General features: G+C 34.2%; 3 protein-coding genes across 3 annotated transcripts in view; 1 reads left to right on the top strand and 2 right to left on the bottom strand.

The window, feature by feature from the left end:
- LOC107187285 (protein lap4) overlaps window positions 1-8,564 on the top strand; it is a 40,422-nt gene extending 31,858 nt beyond the window's left edge. Inside the window, 9 exon segments of the mRNA XM_015575347.1 lie at window positions 2,126-2,563; window positions 3,296-3,407; window positions 3,492-3,548; window positions 3,632-3,749; window positions 5,427-5,532; window positions 5,903-6,016; window positions 6,170-6,298; window positions 6,536-6,739; window positions 7,915-8,564. Of these exon segments, the coding sequence (XP_015430833.1) occupies window positions 2,126-2,563; window positions 3,296-3,407; window positions 3,492-3,548; window positions 3,632-3,749; window positions 5,427-5,532; window positions 5,903-6,016; window positions 6,170-6,298; window positions 6,536-6,739; window positions 7,915-8,184 (1,548 nt within the window). The 3' untranslated portion in view covers window positions 8,185-8,564.
- A 3,471-nt stretch (window positions 8,565-12,035) lies between these two features.
- LOC107187270 (33 kDa inner dynein arm light chain, axonemal) lies at window positions 12,036-13,170 on the bottom strand. Its single transcript, XM_015575308.1, has 6 exons — window positions 13,078-13,170; window positions 12,838-12,993; window positions 12,628-12,760; window positions 12,401-12,546; window positions 12,146-12,343; window positions 12,036-12,071 (listed from the first exon to the last, which is right to left on the bottom strand). Exons 1-6 carry the CDS (start codon window positions 13,168-13,170, stop codon window positions 12,036-12,038), a joined length of 762 nt encoding a protein of 253 aa, XP_015430794.1.
- Window positions 13,171-13,444: 274 nt separating this feature from the next.
- On the bottom strand, window positions 13,445-15,683 carry LOC107187251 (alpha-2-macroglobulin receptor-associated protein). Its single transcript, XM_015575288.1, has 7 exons — window positions 15,340-15,683; window positions 15,116-15,257; window positions 14,595-14,765; window positions 14,416-14,526; window positions 14,120-14,231; window positions 13,908-14,064; window positions 13,445-13,818 (listed from the first exon to the last, which is right to left on the bottom strand). Exons 1-7 carry the CDS (start codon window positions 15,538-15,540, stop codon window positions 13,615-13,617), a joined length of 1,098 nt encoding a protein of 365 aa, XP_015430774.1. The 5' UTR covers window positions 15,541-15,683; the 3' UTR covers window positions 13,445-13,614.
- Window positions 15,684-18,442: the final 2,759 nt, after the last annotated feature.

The following is an 18,442-nucleotide window of genomic DNA, read 5'->3' as shown; positions in this document are numbered from 1 at the left end:
GAACGCTAAAGTAGGAAGACCCCTTAACTTGCATATAATCACTGTTTGTTGCGTTTCATGGGTATCATTGTTATATACAATTTTAACTATCGTTACTCCGTTTGTTACTGATACTGCCATTATACTTAATGTTAAGTGTATTATTGCGAAAATGCTGACTGTGGATGGGTTGGTTCTGTGATTGGTTTCTTGCTTTTTCGGTCCGGTACGGGGGGGATAAGATTTTTAATCGTCACAGAAAAGTGTGATATATCTTCCTTAGCTAGAGACTCTCTCGTGTACATAATATTCATCGCTTCTTCGTTCGTGGATAATCGGTTGAAAGATGAACATGAGAAAAATATTTCTGTGATAGGTAGACAGAGGTCGAAGTTAGACAAGAACTTCCCACGTTTTTAACGGATATTTTTTAGCTATATTTGTACATTGATTCTTAGAATTGTTTTGCAGTCTATTTTATAAATGTTAGAGACGTACGACGGGTGATTGTTGTAATTTCTTGAGCTTAAAACAATACTGCGTGAACTTCCATTGGGTATTATATCAGAAGCTACTGAAAGTAAGAAAGAAGAACTGTAATGACAGTGAATAACTCGTCCTACTTAGGAAATTGAACAAAAACTCTAGAAAATCTCAATAGTTGAGTGTGTTTAAGTGTGTCTTTGGAGTTACCTTGTTTTTTGAATTAAATGAATGATTTTGGTTTTATTAGAAAAGAATATTCAGAATGAGCAGGTGTCAGAAATATTTGTTGTTTGTTGAAATGAAAAGAAAAGGAAATCTTTTGCAATTATTTTAATTTCTGTGTATTTTTTTATTATATTATTAACATACTAGTTCGTGTTAGAAGAAGATATTTTACTACTTCCAGAAGTATGAACACTATTTTATAGAGCACAGTTTGTTCTCTGTGATTACATAGGTAATCTTCTGTTTTATACATTTTTCATTCATTTGGTGTGACACGAGATCATAAATGTGTGTATCATTGGCTAGGGAACATACCCAAAAATATCAAGTTTTAATCATTTGATTTACTATACAATGTACAGTTAAAAAGTGGAAAAGGAAAATGATGATGAAATGAAATGTCTTTCGAGGTGTGAAATATTATTTGTTAAGGTGTCTGTACATCTAGCATTTCTTTTGAGTTACAAATGCCAGCTTGAATGGTTGCTGGCTACAGTGAACTCATATCATTATTGAAATATAAAAATAAGTGTGTATTGTATTCTCCAAATTTTCTATAAATGTTATATGTTGATATAAATCTAATGGACCAGATGTTTATATATTATTATGAAATATATAAAGATAAGATAGTATTTATCTAACTAAAAAGAACAAAAGAAAACAATGTTACTGTTGAAGTTCCAGTTGACCGACGCGAATAAGGAGAAGAAAATAAATGCAGTGCTTTATTCGGATGTGTCGATGCACCAAGTTCTTCTGAAAACAGTTACGTTTATCCCGTTGATATATTATCGTTCGCGAGAGAACACATTTTTCATGTTCATATTCAGCGACGCAGAGAAGATTACAGTTTCTGCTAATTGAGTTGCAATCCGGGATAAAAGATCAACTAATTGTATCACTTCAGAATTTCTTGAGATGCATTGATATACGTATGTGGAGGGATGAAGGATAGGGTACAAATTGCGAAGTTACTTTATAAAAAGAAAACGATTTTAATACACTTAAAATCATTGGAAGGGTATACAGAGCAAGATTATGCGCAAAGCTGCATGAATTGTTGCAATAATAGTACAATTGATATAATACTGAATGTATAGATGGTAAAAAGAAAACAAAAACAAGAGGAAAAAGATGATTGGATAAATAAGTTCGAGACCGATTCCTTTTTAATTCTGATATAGATTTTGTATGAGATGTAGTACTGAAAATAAATCTGTTTTTAAAGTACAATTGTCAATGTCTCGAGATTAGAAACGAAGGAAGATGCGTATATACTGGTTGTAACAGTAGCATAGAAATTAATCTTAGTGTTGCTCTATTATGCCGATGGTTCTGTAGTTGATCATTATTACATTTTTTCTTGTAGATTAGCTTGCATCAAGAGGTTGCATTAATTTTACTAATACAATTCTTCGTGTTATTTACTTAGTCACTAAGGAAAGAGAGAGCTGGAACGCCAACGGATTATTCGTCAACCAAGTCTCCGGTCTCTGTTCTTAAACCAACAACGAAACTCGATCGTACCTCTACTGCCAGAACCTTACCCTCACCAAAGAAAAAGAGCTCTATACCAAAACGTAGCATAACCTTCGCTGATCTTCCTCCTGTTTCGAAACGATCAGTCGATCATTCTTCTCCCACTGTAATCAAAGAGAAGCAACCTTTTCTCTTGCATGACAAATTCACCTCCGAGCCACAAATCGTTTCTTACAAGCAAGTCTACCATAGTCCCACCGAGACTCATGCTCGTTTCAAACTTCCCCCGACGCCTCTTACCGCTCCTGAATCCCTCCGGCATTTTGGCACTTTGACCTCCTTTAGCAAACGACAGAACGCACGCTCTGTTGATGGGAATATTCAGGTTGAGGTGGGTTTAAGAAGCATGTTTAACTAGCACTAACGCGGTACACACTCTTATACGACATTCTGTACCAAGAATGCTGATACGTTTCACTCGTAGGATTTCACTGTCGTTGAACGGAATTCGCGTTTCTAGTAGGTGAACCAATAAGTAATCCACGATACTTTTTTAAATTAAGAGACGTGTGTGTGTGTGCCTGCGCGCGCGCGCAATATATATATATATTAAAAAGTATCGTCCAGACATTTCACCGAATCAAATTGATGCAAAGTGCTGGAAAATTATTGTGAGTACAATTTAAACATTATATAGGGTCTTTCACTTCCATAAAAGGGAATTGTAATTTCGTCTAGAACAACTAGATTACTTATTGGTACACATAATAATAGGGGGCACCAATGGAATCATCTCCGATGATTATTATTCCTCTTATTTTGCAATATAACGACAGAGGAATTCTTAACTTGAAAAAAAATGACTTTGCTGGGGCTTACTAGTGTAACTAAATTGTTCATTCATTACACAAATTACATGCTGGATAATATTCATACATTGGCATGCATGCAACAGGTTCAAGTATGTATATTGAGCAAAATTCTATTGGTTGCATTCCGATTATAAGAAAAAGTGATACACTATAATGAAAAAGACTTCTGCATGCATCTCTGTTATTATATTGTTGTATTATTGAGTTCATTTTACAGCGTTCTGTTAGTAATATAATGTTTCAATATACAGCTTTCACCGACAACATCACCAACACCGCCCTTAGTAAAGATGTCAGTTAGCGATAAGAAGAAATTGTTTGAAAGTGCCATGGAGGAACATTTAAAGCCATCCCCTAAGCCAGGTTCGATATTTGTTGAAGTATTTAATCAAATGAATTCAAGATAACGCGAATACCCATGTACATTATTTCTACATCTCTTTTTAGACAAAGTATTCAGTTTCCTCAGTCAGGATGAAGTAGAAAAAATGAAACAGGAAGAAGGTGAGTTCCTCATGGCTTTTCGTTTCATTCATTTGGTACACGACTAGTTTATGCTATCGTTAATTATTGTTATCTATATTTAGAAAAGAAAATCGCCACGTTGACGCGGGACGAATTAAAGTGTTGGGCACAACTTGATGAAAACGAAGGTCTAGAAGATTTGGAGGAAGCACTAGAAGATCAGGATAATCGACGACCTAAGTAAGCTAAGTTGTACTCATTCCGCATTTGACAGTGTGGTGATTAAAATTCTTTTTACCCTTTTATTTCTTTCTTTGTTTCGATCTCTTCGCGTCTGCATATACAATTCAATGATAAAAAGAAAAAAGAGAACGGAAAACAGGGACAATTGACAACTGTACATAAAAAATGAATTCTGAACACGATATAATCTTTTTTATTGATCTACTTCAGAAAGCTCAATTTCTAACAATAATGATAAAAATTGGTATTTTAATTGATTTCATTTTGACGCAGGCCGAATTGAAAATTAATAAGTTCAATTCATTTGTAAATTATATCAATTCATTAAACATTGTCTTAGCGAGCTAGGTCTCGACAGGTCGTGATCACTTATCACAAACACAATAAGAGAATTAATTTACATTAATGTATTTTACTTACATGAGTATTACTGCACTTCTCTACTTAATGCACATTAGTATTTTAAACATATTTCTGTATATAGAAGTATAATATAATGTAATTATACAAATGATATTTTCCAGTTGTAAGATGTTGAAAATAGACTCCTTTCATTATGTATAAGTATTTCACGAGGCAGCTACTCTTTAATTAAAAAAGAAAATACTTCATTTCATTACCAAATTGTAAAATCGACTGTTAAGTGATGCTTCAGAATCTAGTGCAGAAGATAGCATTTCTATAGTCAGTTTATATCTTAGAAAAGTATCAAATGGTATCAATCGGTGTTTTGATATCACATATGAACGTTACAGGGTGACTGAGCATTGTGTACATATCAGTATTTTTCTTTATACCTGCGAGAAATTCATATTTTTACGTGTATATATTTTATAAACGGGTGCTTCTTGTTTTGAATATTATTTTATTACGTTATGCATGCTTATTAGAACAAGCGTACAAATGTTTTTGTTATGTGTTAGCGATTGCTTTTCTTTATGAGATAACGTACATTTGTATACAGGCTTATGAGGTCACCATTCATATTGTACCTTGCAGTTAAGGTTGTGGTTATGCTTACATAGGCATATACATTTAGTGTACTCACTTAATAAGACAAAAGGTGATAGGTTTTACGAGGATTGTGTGTATTGAAATGTACATTTCAACGCGCACGAAAACGTACGCTTCAGCACATGTTCATCATATGCACTGCAAGCAAATGCACATTAAAGATTCTGAAGAATAGTTATTACATTACTGAACTGCGGATTTTTATGTAAATTCACATTTCTTCGATGAATTACATAGGAATTTGCTTCCTTTATTAAATTATAGAATAAACGCTTCGTTCAAATTTGTTAAAATGTTTCCGTATGCATACACATCCGTAGTCTATTTAGTTATTATTTATTAAAACAGATAACGTTCGTCGACGGTTTTTGTTTTTATTTATAAAAGCAATACTCATCTCCATTCGGGTGGTGTTTGCGCACGTATAATTATTTTTTAGAATCTCTCTTAGCACCTATTATTATCCACTAGACTTAGTTGTTGTGTAGTGTAGCCCAATTTTGTAATTTTTATTGTTTTGTACATAAGTCATGTAATATCCTTTCCGCCTTTGTACACACTTGAACGTCGCTTTTGTACCTCCTTTTTTTTTACGAATAAAACATTCATACTTTGGCACATGTATATGATTTGTCAGTGTGCATGCTCGTTACCTTGCAGTAGCCGACTGAGCTCGCGAAGTTCGATCCCCATTCTGCAGAATCTTCCAAGCAGTGTACGGACAGCAAAAGCGGAACGACGTTTGAAGGAGAGATTGGTACAGGAGGTATTGATTTTATTGAATCTTTTTAATCATTGCAATTCATTTTTATTCATAAACGAATCACGCACGTTCCGAACCGTTTCGAGGAAAATTGGACAGATCGAAGCGTTTTAAAAGTGGCTTATATTCTTTCGTTGTGTAAATATTTTAACAAGGTATCAAAGCTTAAATCACTGTATTGGGATGTTGATAATCGATTGAAATGATTCAATGTGAATACAAGAAACAGACAGACGAACACACACACACACGCACACGCACACACATATATATATATATATATATATATATAATTACATATTTATTTTGAAATAGTAAATAAAACTGTATTGTAAAGGCGTATTTCTTCTGTAACAGCTTTCCTCATTTGTAGGGTATTATGTCGGACGAAGATGAAGAGAGCCATTTGAGTCCTGCTGAGCAGAGAGCACTCAGAGCAGAGAAACGTGCGGCGTGGAGACAGGCACGATTGAAGTCTCTTGAACAAGTAAAATAATCGTCGTTTCATTTAATATTCTCGTCTCGTTAACGCTCTATAGCCGCACAAGAACAAATTTATAGACTATGAAACGAATGGTGCGGTTGCAGACTGTGTTAAAATTCTGTGTTTCGATTGATAACAGTTTTACTTTACTTGTAGGATGCCCTTCAAGCGCAAATAGTAATAAAGAAAATGAGCGAAATGATGGACACCACGAACAAAATAAACACGCTACAAGATTCGATCGATGCTGTCACTCCTGTTCTAGAATCCGAAAAGCCAGCCGATGTAAGCATATGAGAAGCACACTCGCATCTAATGATTATTATCAGTAACCAACGTAATCTAACGATGTGTCTGAAACGAATTAACCAAGTATTATCCATTTATACTCGATTTAACCAGAAAAACCATTTACTAATTGTCTTCTTTGCTCGTCGTTGTCTTGTCGCTCTAACTTAGTGTCCGTGTACTCCAATGTTTTCTTAACTACAACACCGCCTTCTTTGTCTTGCTATCATATAGTTCACTACTACGTTACGGCCGTCTAGTGCAGATTTCCCCAAACTTGCTGTACGCAGCAAGGTGGGTCCCCCTAAAGAGATACGCGAATCAGAAAAAGTAGTGGACGAGAAGGTCACTCGACGTACCGAGGAGTATGTGGATGAGGTGACGGGTGAACGTCGCGTGAGAACGGTCGAATACGTCGAGAAGCTCATTGAGCGACAGGTACTATAGACTCTCTAAAATTTGCACAGAATAATAAGCACCGGATTGATTACCTTCTGATCCACATCACCCGGTTAGAAACGGTTTGTGTGAGAAGCATAAAATGGTCTGATAGCTGGTGCGCTGTCTTTTTTGTTTTGGTTTATATATTAGCTGTCCCTAGCTTATCGTATTGAACATTCAAAGCCCTTTTTATTTATTATATAATGTAATAGTGATATACTGACCGAGTCGCTTTCTCACGACTCACTTGTAGTCAATTTACGTTCCTGTACAATTAGAATCTAATCGAAAATCGCCTGGAAAGGTTCTCAGTTTTTTAAGAAAACTTTGAAATCGGATAGTTTTTATAAACTTTAGATAAATTTTTAGATATACACCTGTATTTTTTAATATGTTCATATCTTAAGACAGGGCTGTTTAACTGGCGGCTCCTTTCCCGACTTGCCTTCCTCGCTGAGCTGTCGGAAATCGACACCCACCACCTTCATCTGACTCCGTCGTACGACGTCTTTAGTCGTACGAGGTAAGACGAGTATGCATGGTGTACTGGCTAGGCTGTTGATGGTGGGTGAAGCGGCCGACTGGGAGTAAGGGCTCGTGTGGCTCTCGGCGGGGAAGAAGTTCCACAGCCCTGTCTTAAGAAACAAATTGAATTTATTTTGTGTGTGAATCTGTGTATGTACGTATGATGTGTCTCTCTCTGTGTGTGTGTGTGTGTGTGTGTGTGTGTGCGCGTGCGTGTGCGCGCATGCTGCTCTTAAAAACATTTTGCTTCATTGCACAAAATACAAATGGAAATATTTAGTCCAACGGTTATGTTTGTTGTTCCAAGAATCCAACATTGACCATGGAAGTGCAACCTGCACCACCTTGAGCAATTGATTTCATTTCCACTGATCACTAACAAACTCTACTCATACTATTGGTAAATGCTCTACTATTGGTTTTTCTTATAATAGTTTCTTAAGCATGTCCAAGTATTTCCTTCGATTGATACTTTCTTGTAGTTACTTTGATGGTAACGGTATATATTTATTATTGCTGTAACACTGCTGTAAAGTATATAATTGAATTCATTTGATAGAATATAATGCAAAGAAATTTCTGTTTTTCTTTACCGTTGAATGATGGTATTTCTCTCGTATTCACGATGATTTTATTCGTGTAACTAGGTTGAAACTCTGCGAGAAAAGATTATTTCACTGGAGTTAAGTAACGCAGAGGATGACGTTGAAAGTATTACTGGGACAGGAGCCAGCGAAGGTGAGAGCGAAAGTGAAGAAATTACGGGACAGTCTTCTGTTGTGAGTAGTCCGCAAAAGAAAACTGAAACGATTATAACTACAAGTGCCGCCGACGGTGTCGCTCCTAAAATCAGTGCAAACACTGTTGTTACTACGAAGAAAAAGAAGAGAAAACGTTCGAAAAAAGGTCGCCATTGACCGTAAAATGCAAATATATCGGTGCAAAAATGAAAAGACGGGTATACAAGGAAATTGGTGATTGTTTCCTTGTGGTTCACGTCCCAAAAGTGTGTTCCAATAATACAAATTTTGTGTTATACCAACTTTCCACACTTCAGAACCCTGCTGTATTGGTGCATATAGTATTACAGATCCTTCATTGCGCATTGCCGTTTCGAAGCATACAAACATATACGCATAAGATACAATTTTATATCCATTACTTAACGTAATTCACTAGGTGCATTCTGAATTACATTTATTTTTCACATGAACCGTGCTATAATTCTGGTATTAGCTTATTGTTTTGAATAATGCATTATTTTTATTAATTTTAGTACCGTATTTTCAGTGGACACTGGTGCAGCATAACAATCAATAATCAGTTTTCATGTTTCATATTTTGTAAAATTTCTATTTTATAGTAACTATATTTCATAAATTGAAACTACTACGTATATATCTTTTATAGAAATATATCTCAATATTGGAAAAGCTATTTATAAAGAAAATTCTTCGTAAGGCAAGTATGTAATGTTGCAAATAGTATTTTTACTATCAGTAGTACTGTCAGTAATTATTTTATATAATATATTTATTAATGTCATGTCATGGGAGAAGTCATGTGATTTAAAACTTTACAGTAATCTATGTAAAAAATAATGCACATTCCCTTTTATAATTTTTCTTGTAATACATGACCACAGTCGGTGTTTCTTATTCTCGAATCGAAACTAATGGAAAAAGTGCTGTTGTATGTATAAAGTACAAGTAATACCACTGACGAGTATTTATTTACGTAGAATATACAGAAAATACTAAATATTTTGGAATACATAATTGAAACATTTCAATTAAATTGTACAATTGGTTAGCTATTCCTTGTATTTTCTCGCTAACTACAACGAGGACAGTTGCTACAAAAATGAGTTTTCTTCGGAAGAAAAACCTCTGAAATAACCGTGATTGATTATTCTGGACCAATTATATCCATATTGAGGGTTTACAATTCGACATTGGGTATCATAAAAGTTTGTAATGGTAGCCCATAAATGACTTGTAGCATTCCAGTAGGTCAAGTCCATGTAATCAATTAAATCAATTCCCAAATCGTTTCTTGCGGTGTGCATGAGAATAGAAACCAAAAGTAAACCGGAAAATACTGTGACGAGGTAGTTACGCGGAAGTGAAAACGGGAAGCAATGCAAGGAAAGAGTTTTGGAATATCTAAGGAAATGCAAAGAAAGGGAATGTAAAAGTAAGCAGAATCGTCCAAACCTGTTCAGTAAATGTGCATGGCGAAAAAACTGCACAAACCTAACCCTTGAGAAATTCACAAGAAAAGAATAGGCAAAAAATCGTAGCGTATATGAAAGATTCGAAAAGTGAAAGTTACGAAAACCATATGCGAAAAATAACATGGATGTGGTGGCAGTTCTATAACCGCCACACATATGTTATATTTAGTTAGCATCAAAAGTTAAATTAATAATGTGGATCACAATCTAGCTTTTGTGATTTGTAAAGTATTTTATTTATTTCCCTTTAGAATTAAGTAAATTAATATATGTGTTATATAATGCTGTTTTAATCCATCCTGAGATTCATTTTAAAAAGCACATTGTATTTAATCTCATTGTTGAACATCAACATTTTTTAATCACCCATCTTTAGGAACGGATATACCGGATATACATACATATACATATATGTTTAAATGAAATTACTATTCAGTTTAATGTCAACGTTGTCACTATTATAATAAACACGACTATTAAACTTTTAAATTGTTTTAAATATACCGTAATATTCGTGACGATTTTATTCGTTTTAATTTATTCGTGCAGACGCTAGTTATACTCCTATTTCACGATGTATGAATGTAGGAGTGAATTTTATAATTAAACAATTTACGTTCAATTCGTCATAATATGCATAGAAAAGCGGCATGTTCGGCAACAACAACTAGCATTATACGTAATTAACAATTATCTAATTTAAAAATGCAATATGTAAACTAGAGGAAATAATTTTTACTACTTACCTATGTCGTAACATTTTCATTCTTAACATATTTACTGGTGATCTTAAGTACGAAGATAATATTTTATATGGATCGTATACACTTTTTTTAAATAAAGAAGACCATTATTGTTAAGAATCTTTCAAATTACACATACAGCATGTAACATAAATGAATATTAATTGAAACAAGAACACTAATTGACTGCGGTGTAAAGTGCGATTTTGGGAGCGGGACCAAACACTACATTATTTGTAACATTATGCGAAAAAAACAAAAACAACTTTCCTTATATGCTTGTTGGGTGTGACTTCACATACTTTCTACATATTATACGGTCTATGATAAATTCAATGATTCCATGGTTAAAATGAAATTAAAAAATGGTAAAGTGCCAATATTAATTACATATATCTTTATGGGACTATTTTAAAAAACAAACTTTTAATAGATAACTCTTAGAAAATTTGTATACGAGAGGAAAGTTGTCATGCATTAAATATAACATCACTATTAATGTACAGTAAGACCCCTGTGTCTGCGGGGGATTGGTTCCAAGTTCTAAGGCCTTCCGCGGATGTCGAAATCCGCAGATAGTAGCAAACCCTATTATATATGTACAAACGTATGAAACGTAGAAATACGTGTAAGCGCAGTTTCCGCAGGGGATAATAGTTATTTTGAAATATTGGTAAATTTATTAATAAATCTATAAAAACAAATGAATTTTTGTCTAAAAATTAGTTTTTCGAGTAATGGAAACTGCAAGAATTGTAAAACTTCGCTTTTTCCTGTAGCGAATGCTAACTTTGCACATCAGTGTACATCCATACATACACATATACGTATACGTACTTATGTATATGTGTCTGTGTGTTGTACATGCTATAAATTCCTATGATGATATTTTATTTGATTTTTATGCAGACTTATTTGAGATAGATTACATAGTTGTATGCAACCTTTTCGGACCGCGATTAACCGCGGATAAGTGAAACCGGGGATACGGAGATTCTACTGTAATTATGATAAATGTCATTTGAAATATAATATAAAAACTGTAACAGGTACAATGTTAAAAATGTTTGATAGCGTTCATGTTTTATGTAACCTTTGCTGGATTTCATTGATGTAGTTTATTTGTTTATGAAGAAAACATGTCCATTGTCAAAAATTTTAACACTGTAACCATCGGTTAAAGAATTACCTTTTGTATTAACTTTATGTCCTTGAAACAGCTCTTACGTTTTAAGGTACTTTACATCGACATTGAATGTAATAATAACAATAATAATTTTTATCGATTTCTAAAGTTCTTGAATTCATTCTTAATTATTTTAACTGATTATAAAGATGACACTGTCTCCTGTCGCACATAGGTAATGTTAAAAAAGGGAACATTAATTGGCAAAAAGAAAACAAATAATAAAAAATATGAAATGACAAAATACAGAATACAAATGTTCGTGGTACTATAGGTTGAAAAATTATATATATTATTTATTTATCTATGTTTTCTATTAAGCAATATTTATACGTTTTACAATGTTACACACATGAATTTTAAAACAGAATGATGTATACTTATGTAAGTGCAAATTTACCGTGAAGAATGTACAATCGCGGAATTCTTCTAATTGATTTGGATATTTTAAATAAGAGTAAGAAGATGAATGCAACTTTCTAACATTTTTTATACTAACCCCATTACTGCGTTATAGTAAATAAAATGTAGTCATAATATTAATATGTATTGATATGCATTCTTTTTCTCTACTAAAAATTTTATTTATTACTCACAATACTTTTATCTCTTCGGCGCAATAACACCCTCTAACTGAGTCTGAAAAAATTATTAATTCGTCCATTTTACGAATTTTCATAGAACCAGGTTAATAACAAGGTTTGTTCTATTACCTTCAATTGCTGATTTGTCTTCTTAAGGAATTGTATTTCCTCCATATGTTTCTTTTCGCCAGCTTCCCTCAACTCAGCGGCCCTCTTCTGAGCCTGTTCAGATTTCTGCTTCAATTCAGCAACAGTTTTCTCCAATTCAGCTTTTTGCAATCTTAATTCATCCGCAGTAGCTATTAAATCCTCTTTCCCCTGTTCAGCCTATAACAATATTAATGGAGCTTTGTGTGTCCGAATACACTGTATTTATGTACCCACCTGTAAAGCTTTTCGCATCCCAAACGCAATACTGCTCTGATACAGTATTTGATACGCGGCTAATGTCATTTTCAATTCATCCCGGATTCTAAGTAAAAGTATACCACGTTCAGCGCAATTTACAGTAACCTGTCGTATTATTTCATCTGCAAAATAATATTCGATAATTTTAAGATGAAATTAAAGAACCAAAAGATAATTAAAAAAGTATTAGAAGACTATTTTACCAAAACACTGTGTATAAAGCTCTCTGCGAACAGGACAAAGACCAGTTTCTCTGGCCTGCCTTTGTTGTAACTTCATATCCAATTGTTCTTGCAAATTAATAACATCCAATCTTGTTGCTGGTGTACTTGAAACCTGTATGAACCATACATTTCAGAATGAATACGTAAACAATTAAGTTGGGATACTTTTATTAATAAAGTTTATTTTACCCGTTGAGTCCATGTTTGTCCATCTTCTTCCCATTTCTTAGGTGGAAGAATCCTGTTTAAAATGTCAATAGTCTCGTGTCTTGTATCAACAGTGGGAGGAGTAGTTTGTACTTTACACACTGTTCCTCCAATTTTTGGTGCTGTTTCTTTAGATACCTGTCTTAATAACGAAATTTACAATTAAACTAGCTAGTATTTTTGAAAAAGTAACAAAATACATTTTATTCGTAGTTATTGAACCTTTTCTGGACGTGTTGTGTCTAAAACTGGGTTGTCATATTTGACCAGAGTATCCATGGTAGGAATAGCCCGATCTTTTACCGTTGTTGCCATCGTTGTTATGTATTCTTATGCGCTATTTAGATAGTGTACTTTTATTGTATTGTGCGTTCTAATTTACTAAACAGTAATTAACGTAATTATACACTATAAAGTAGATTTGAAGTTGTACCAAGCTTAGGAATTGTCATAGCAATATTGATGTATCATGCGTTACTAAGTAACAGTGAATCAATTAGAGAAGAAATGAGACAGAAATATACAATAAAAGTTTTATTATAACAAACATGATAAAATTATAAGTATCCGTAATTTTTTTAGTGTATACGCATTATTTCTTTTTAAATATAAATTTCATACAGATATGTAAATATATAAAATAACTTTTAAGTTTGCATAAATTCTTGTTTTAGATCTCTTCTAGGAATATTCTTCATACAATACATATCTCTTTCGTCGTGTGTTAGTTCGAATGTATTAAACTTGAACATATTAAAGTTAAAGTTCAGTATGTTTCTGCATAATTCTTGTTTCAAGATCCCTATGGAGCTTCTGAACTGTTCTTGCGTGCTTTTTTATGTGTTGTTGCATGGTGATGTTGTCTAAAGTATGAGGTTGACCTTGTCGTACTGCTTCCAGAGCAGCTTCCGTATGTAGATGGCGTAACTTCAGTAATCTTCCTTCGTAATGATGAAGTTCCTCCTAAACAATGCAATGAATATGTAAGATTCCTTGTACTATATGCATAACAAAAACTGTATTAAACATTACAGCATTCGATATATTGTCACCTTCAGAGAAGCACGTTCTTCGGGAGAGAATGGAGCCTCTAGCACAAACCTCCACAACCCTTGCACTTTGGGTTCTATGAACTGTTTGTCATTCGGACCTTTAGCGGTTAATCTACCCAATCGGTCGAATCCATCCCGGATGCCCAAGTGTTTCTCTCTAAAATTATGTAGTTAGAATAGTTATTATCACTGGTACTAATATTATTACATACCTAAGTAGTGCTGCCTTTCCTAAGTAATCCAATTTCTGTCCAGGAACATCGTTGGTTATTTCTTCTTCCTTTTCTATGACATTCCAGATCTTTGGCTTGAGATGAAGACTATCTTTAAAATAATTTAAATATAAAATGTATTGTATTGGACAAGAATCACGAGTCTGTTATGTATTTATTAACTATTCTAATGTTTAATATTTATTAACTGTAACATTAAATTAGAATGTATAGATACACGAATGATAAGTATTCCCATATCGAACTAACTGAACTTTCATGACCAGATTACTAACTTTCATGTATGTCTGAATCCCCAGCTTCTACATCTTTCAAAAGACTCATGTACTCATCTATTTTATCTTGGTGATGCTGGAATTCTTCTTTTAAAGTCTGTAGTTCCTCATCTAAGGAAAATAAACCTTTTACATTCACATTTCAAACACTTTGTTTATAGATTAAAAAATATACTCACGTGTAAAACCACCCATTTCAGCCTTGACCCACAATTTATTCAACCTTTTGTCTTGAAACACATCTTTGGCAATATAATTACTACCATCGTTCAATGCTTTATGTGTCTTCAATAATTCTGGATTCTCTGTCTCATTAAAGTGCTCCAATAATCCATATGTACTCATAATACCTTCGCACAAAAAAAATGTTATAAATCCAACATACGGATCTTTAGTCAACAATTATTATTGAGACATGACAAATGTCTTGATAAACCTACATTGTGTACTTTTAATTCATATCTAACAAAATGAGACAAGAATAAAAAATAACATTGGAATCATAATGTACATGCATAATTGGTATTGTATATTATATCATATGAAATTGATATCAAATATATGAATTTGATTTTCTGTAATGTGAACAAAATATTGTGCAAACTTTTGTAATGGCCCAATACTTCCATCTCACAGGAACTTATATAGTATGCAACAAAGGTAATAAATGGGAATTATTTAACTATTTTTTTTTACTCACCAATAAGTTTCTTTCTTAAACGTGCTTCTTCTTCGCCATTTGGATCTTTTTCTTCGGCCTTAAAATGCTTGTAAGCAATTTCTTCCTTATCGTGGAGTTTTAAATCACTGAATATTGACTGGAGTTTAGTATCAGTCAAACGCTAGCAGAAAATCCATTTATGAATAATTTTGTCGGACGTACAGAATTATATATAGGTATATTAAAAATTAATAGATACTCACGTTTTTCGCTTTGATCCATACTATATTTAATTTTGCCATCCGAAACGGTTTATCCAACTCACGAAGCGAGGTTGGAAATTTCAGGGGATCCTCATATTTCGGCTCATTTGCATCGGCGGAATATTTATTGAGAGCTACGCTCGTATGAAACAATAAAATACATAAACTCACTGCCAAACAAGGATTAATTAAAAATGCCATTACTCTACGTTACTCCTATCACAGACTAGGTAAATGTTGGTATACACTGGTATACATGTCTCTGGTAGAGGAATCTGCAATTCATTACTCACATATATCTATCGTATGTCCCTAGGAATAAAAATTGCGGCGACAAACTTATGTGAAACCATTAAAAAGCTTTGAAGATTCTACGGAAGATCTACAAGTTACAGAAGAGAGAATTATTTGCCATGGATAAATTACAATATTTTATAAGTTTTAATAATTTGAAAATACACATTTTACAATAGTATTTGAATAAATTTCAGAACAATTACCTTAAATACTACTTATATATATATATATATTTAAGGCAATTGTTCTGAAATTTATTCAAATACTATTGTAAAATGTGTATTTTCATCAAATTTTTTCAATAAAAAACAGTCAAATCATACATATGCGTTATTCATTAATCCCGACACCATCACCATATCCTACGACTAATGAATGAATTCAACCGCGTACAAATCCCAAACTATTTCCTAAAATGTGTTATTCCTAAATGGTGTTGGGTCGGGGGTTATTGAAATTCATGCCAAATTAACATTCGACTTAACATTTATATCAGTAGATAAAATAAATTTATCAAGTGACGGGAGGCGCTTCCCCTACGCTAGTTTTTCCCCTACTGGAAGCCTTGGTTGCTCGTGAGGGTAACTGGACTCTGGACCCCGTCAAACACACCTCGTTTACTTCATATTTGAACAGGTCTCACGGCGTTGTATGGACAGCATTCGTCTTGACAAAGCATTCGACGTGTAGCTTAAAGAACGTCGATTAATTCCCTGTCAGTGGCAATAACAATAAACGACCAGAACACTGTTAAAATCGCATTTCTTTACAACGGTTGACACTGTATCTCGTCATGTGTACCCCGTTTAGATTACTTTCGACAGCTCTTACACCGTTATACGGATAGCTTTCGTTCAGATAAAGCATTCAATTTGTAGCTGAAAGTATATAGATTAATCCGCTGTTATTGAGAATAGCAATAAACGACCAGAACACTGTTAAAATCGCATTTAATCGCGGAGTACCACTTTTTTTTTAACGGTGGCGCCACCCGTGGCAATTCGCTCAAACCGCTAGCCAAATCATACCGACAGGTGAGTGTGAATTCCTAGTGATGGAAAAATGCGAATATCTCAGTAATTAGGCGCTGAAAATGAACACTGGTAGTCTCAAATTGTTCCTCAGGACTTAATGCATGAACCCAATAGTGCAAAACCATAGAATTAGTCAAATTAATTATGCCTGTAATACCGCAGCTACCTCATGGAGCGGCAACCCTAATTCAATCGCATTTACACCGCTGAACGGGCATCATTTTTCGTCGTCATGCATTAGATTCGAAGTTTAAAGAACGTACATTAGTACTTTCTAGCGGCTGGATACCAGTAATTATAAAAACATTGTTAAAATCACAATTGTTTGTAACGATCTCGTCATGTGTACCCCGTTCAGATCACTATGGACAACTCTTCCAACGTTATGCTGACAGCATTCGTCTTGACCAAGCACTCGGCTTGTAGCTGAAAGAACGTAGATTAATCTTCTGTTAGTGGCAATAACAATAAACGACCAGAACACTGTTAAAATCTCATTTGTTTGCAACGGTTGACACTCTATCTCGCAACGCAAACCCCGTTTAGTTCACTTTGAATAGCTATTCCAACGTTATATGGACGGGTTACGTCTTGATCAAGCATTCAGTTTCAAGCTCAAAGAACGTAGATTAATCCCCTGTCATTGAAAATAACAATAAACAACCAGAACACTGTTAAAATTGCATTTAATCGCGGAATACCACTATTTTTTTGACCGGTGGCGCCATCCGTGGCAAATTGCTGAAACTGCTAGCCATATAATTGGCTAGCAGTTTCAGCTATTCACCACGGATGGCGCCACCGGTCAAAAAAGTATTGCTATTCCGCGATTAAATGCGATTTTAACAGTGTTCTGGTCGCTTATTGTTATTATCAATCACAGTGGATTAATCTACGTACTTTCAGCTACAAATTGAGTGCTTCGGCTAAACGAAAGCTGTCTGTATAACGGTGTACGAGCTGTCCAAAGTGAACTAACCGGGGTACGCATGACGAGTACACTGTCAACCGTTGCAAATAAAGTGTGATTTTAACAGTGTTCTGGTCGTTTATTGTTATTGCCACTGACAGGAGATTAATCTACGTTCTTCCAGCTACAAGTTGAGTGCTTGACCAAGACGAATTAGCTGTTATAGGGTACTAATCTACATTCTTTAAACTTCGAATGTAATGCATGACGAAGAAAAGTGTTGCCTGTTTAGTGGTTATGTAATTGCAGCAGTTTTCGATCGAATTTACACTGCTAAAAGACCATCAGTTTTCCTCGTCATGGATTACATTCGAAGTTTAAAAAACGCAGCTTACTACTCTCTGGCAGATGGGAACCAGTAATTACAAGAACATTGTTAAAATCTCAATTGTTTACAACGGTTGACACTCTATCTCGCGATGTGTACCCCGTTTAGTTCATTTTAAATAGCTCTTCCAACGTTCTATGGACAAGTTACGTCTTGATCAAGCATTCAATTTGAAGCTAAAAGAACGTAGATTAATCTACTGTCATTGATAATAACAATAAACGACCAGAACACTGTTAAAATCGCATTTAATCGCGGAATACCACTATACTTTCGACCGGTGGCGCCATCCGTGGCGAATCACTGAAACTGTTAGCCATATAATTGGTTAGCAGTTTCACCGATTCGCCACGGATGGCGCCACCGTTCAAAAAAATAGTGGTACTCCGCGATTAAATGCGATTTTAACAGTGTTCCGGCCGTTTATTGTTATTATCAATAACAGTGGATTAATCTACGTACTTTCAGCTACAA

The sequence above is a fragment of the Dufourea novaeangliae genome, unplaced genomic scaffold (genome assembly GCF_001272555.1).
Source record: "Dufourea novaeangliae isolate 0120121106 unplaced genomic scaffold, ASM127255v1 scaffold99, whole genome shotgun sequence".
Taxonomy (NCBI): Eukaryota; Metazoa; Arthropoda; class Insecta; order Hymenoptera; family Halictidae; genus Dufourea; species Dufourea novaeangliae.
This window is presented reverse-complemented; position numbering and strand designations above follow the sequence as displayed.

Excerpts from the sequence above, each read along its gene's own strand:
- LOC107187270 (XM_015575308.1), bottom strand. The coding sequence starts at position 13,170 with ATGGCAACAACGGTAAAAGATCGGGCTATTCCTACCATGGATACTCTG. Across the intron at positions 12,994-13,077 it reads ACACAACACGTCCAGAAAAG|GTATCTAAAGAAACAGCACC; the intron begins GTTCAATAACTA and ends TTATTAAGACAG. Across the intron at positions 12,761-12,837 it reads GACAAACATGGACTCAACGG|GTTTCAAGTACACCAGCAAC; the intron begins GTAAAATAAACT and ends TGGTTCATACAG.
- LOC107187251 (XM_015575288.1), bottom strand. The coding sequence starts at position 15,540 with ATGGCATTTTTAATTAATCCTTGTTTGGCAGTGAGTTTATGTATTTTA. Across the intron at positions 14,232-14,415 it reads GGATTCAGACATACATGAAA|ATAGTCTTCATCTCAAGCCA; the intron begins GTTAGTAATCTG and ends ATTATTTTAAAG. Across the intron at positions 14,065-14,119 it reads GGAAAGGCAGCACTACTTAG|AGAGAAACACTTGGGCATCC; the intron begins GTATGTAATAAT and ends ACATAATTTTAG.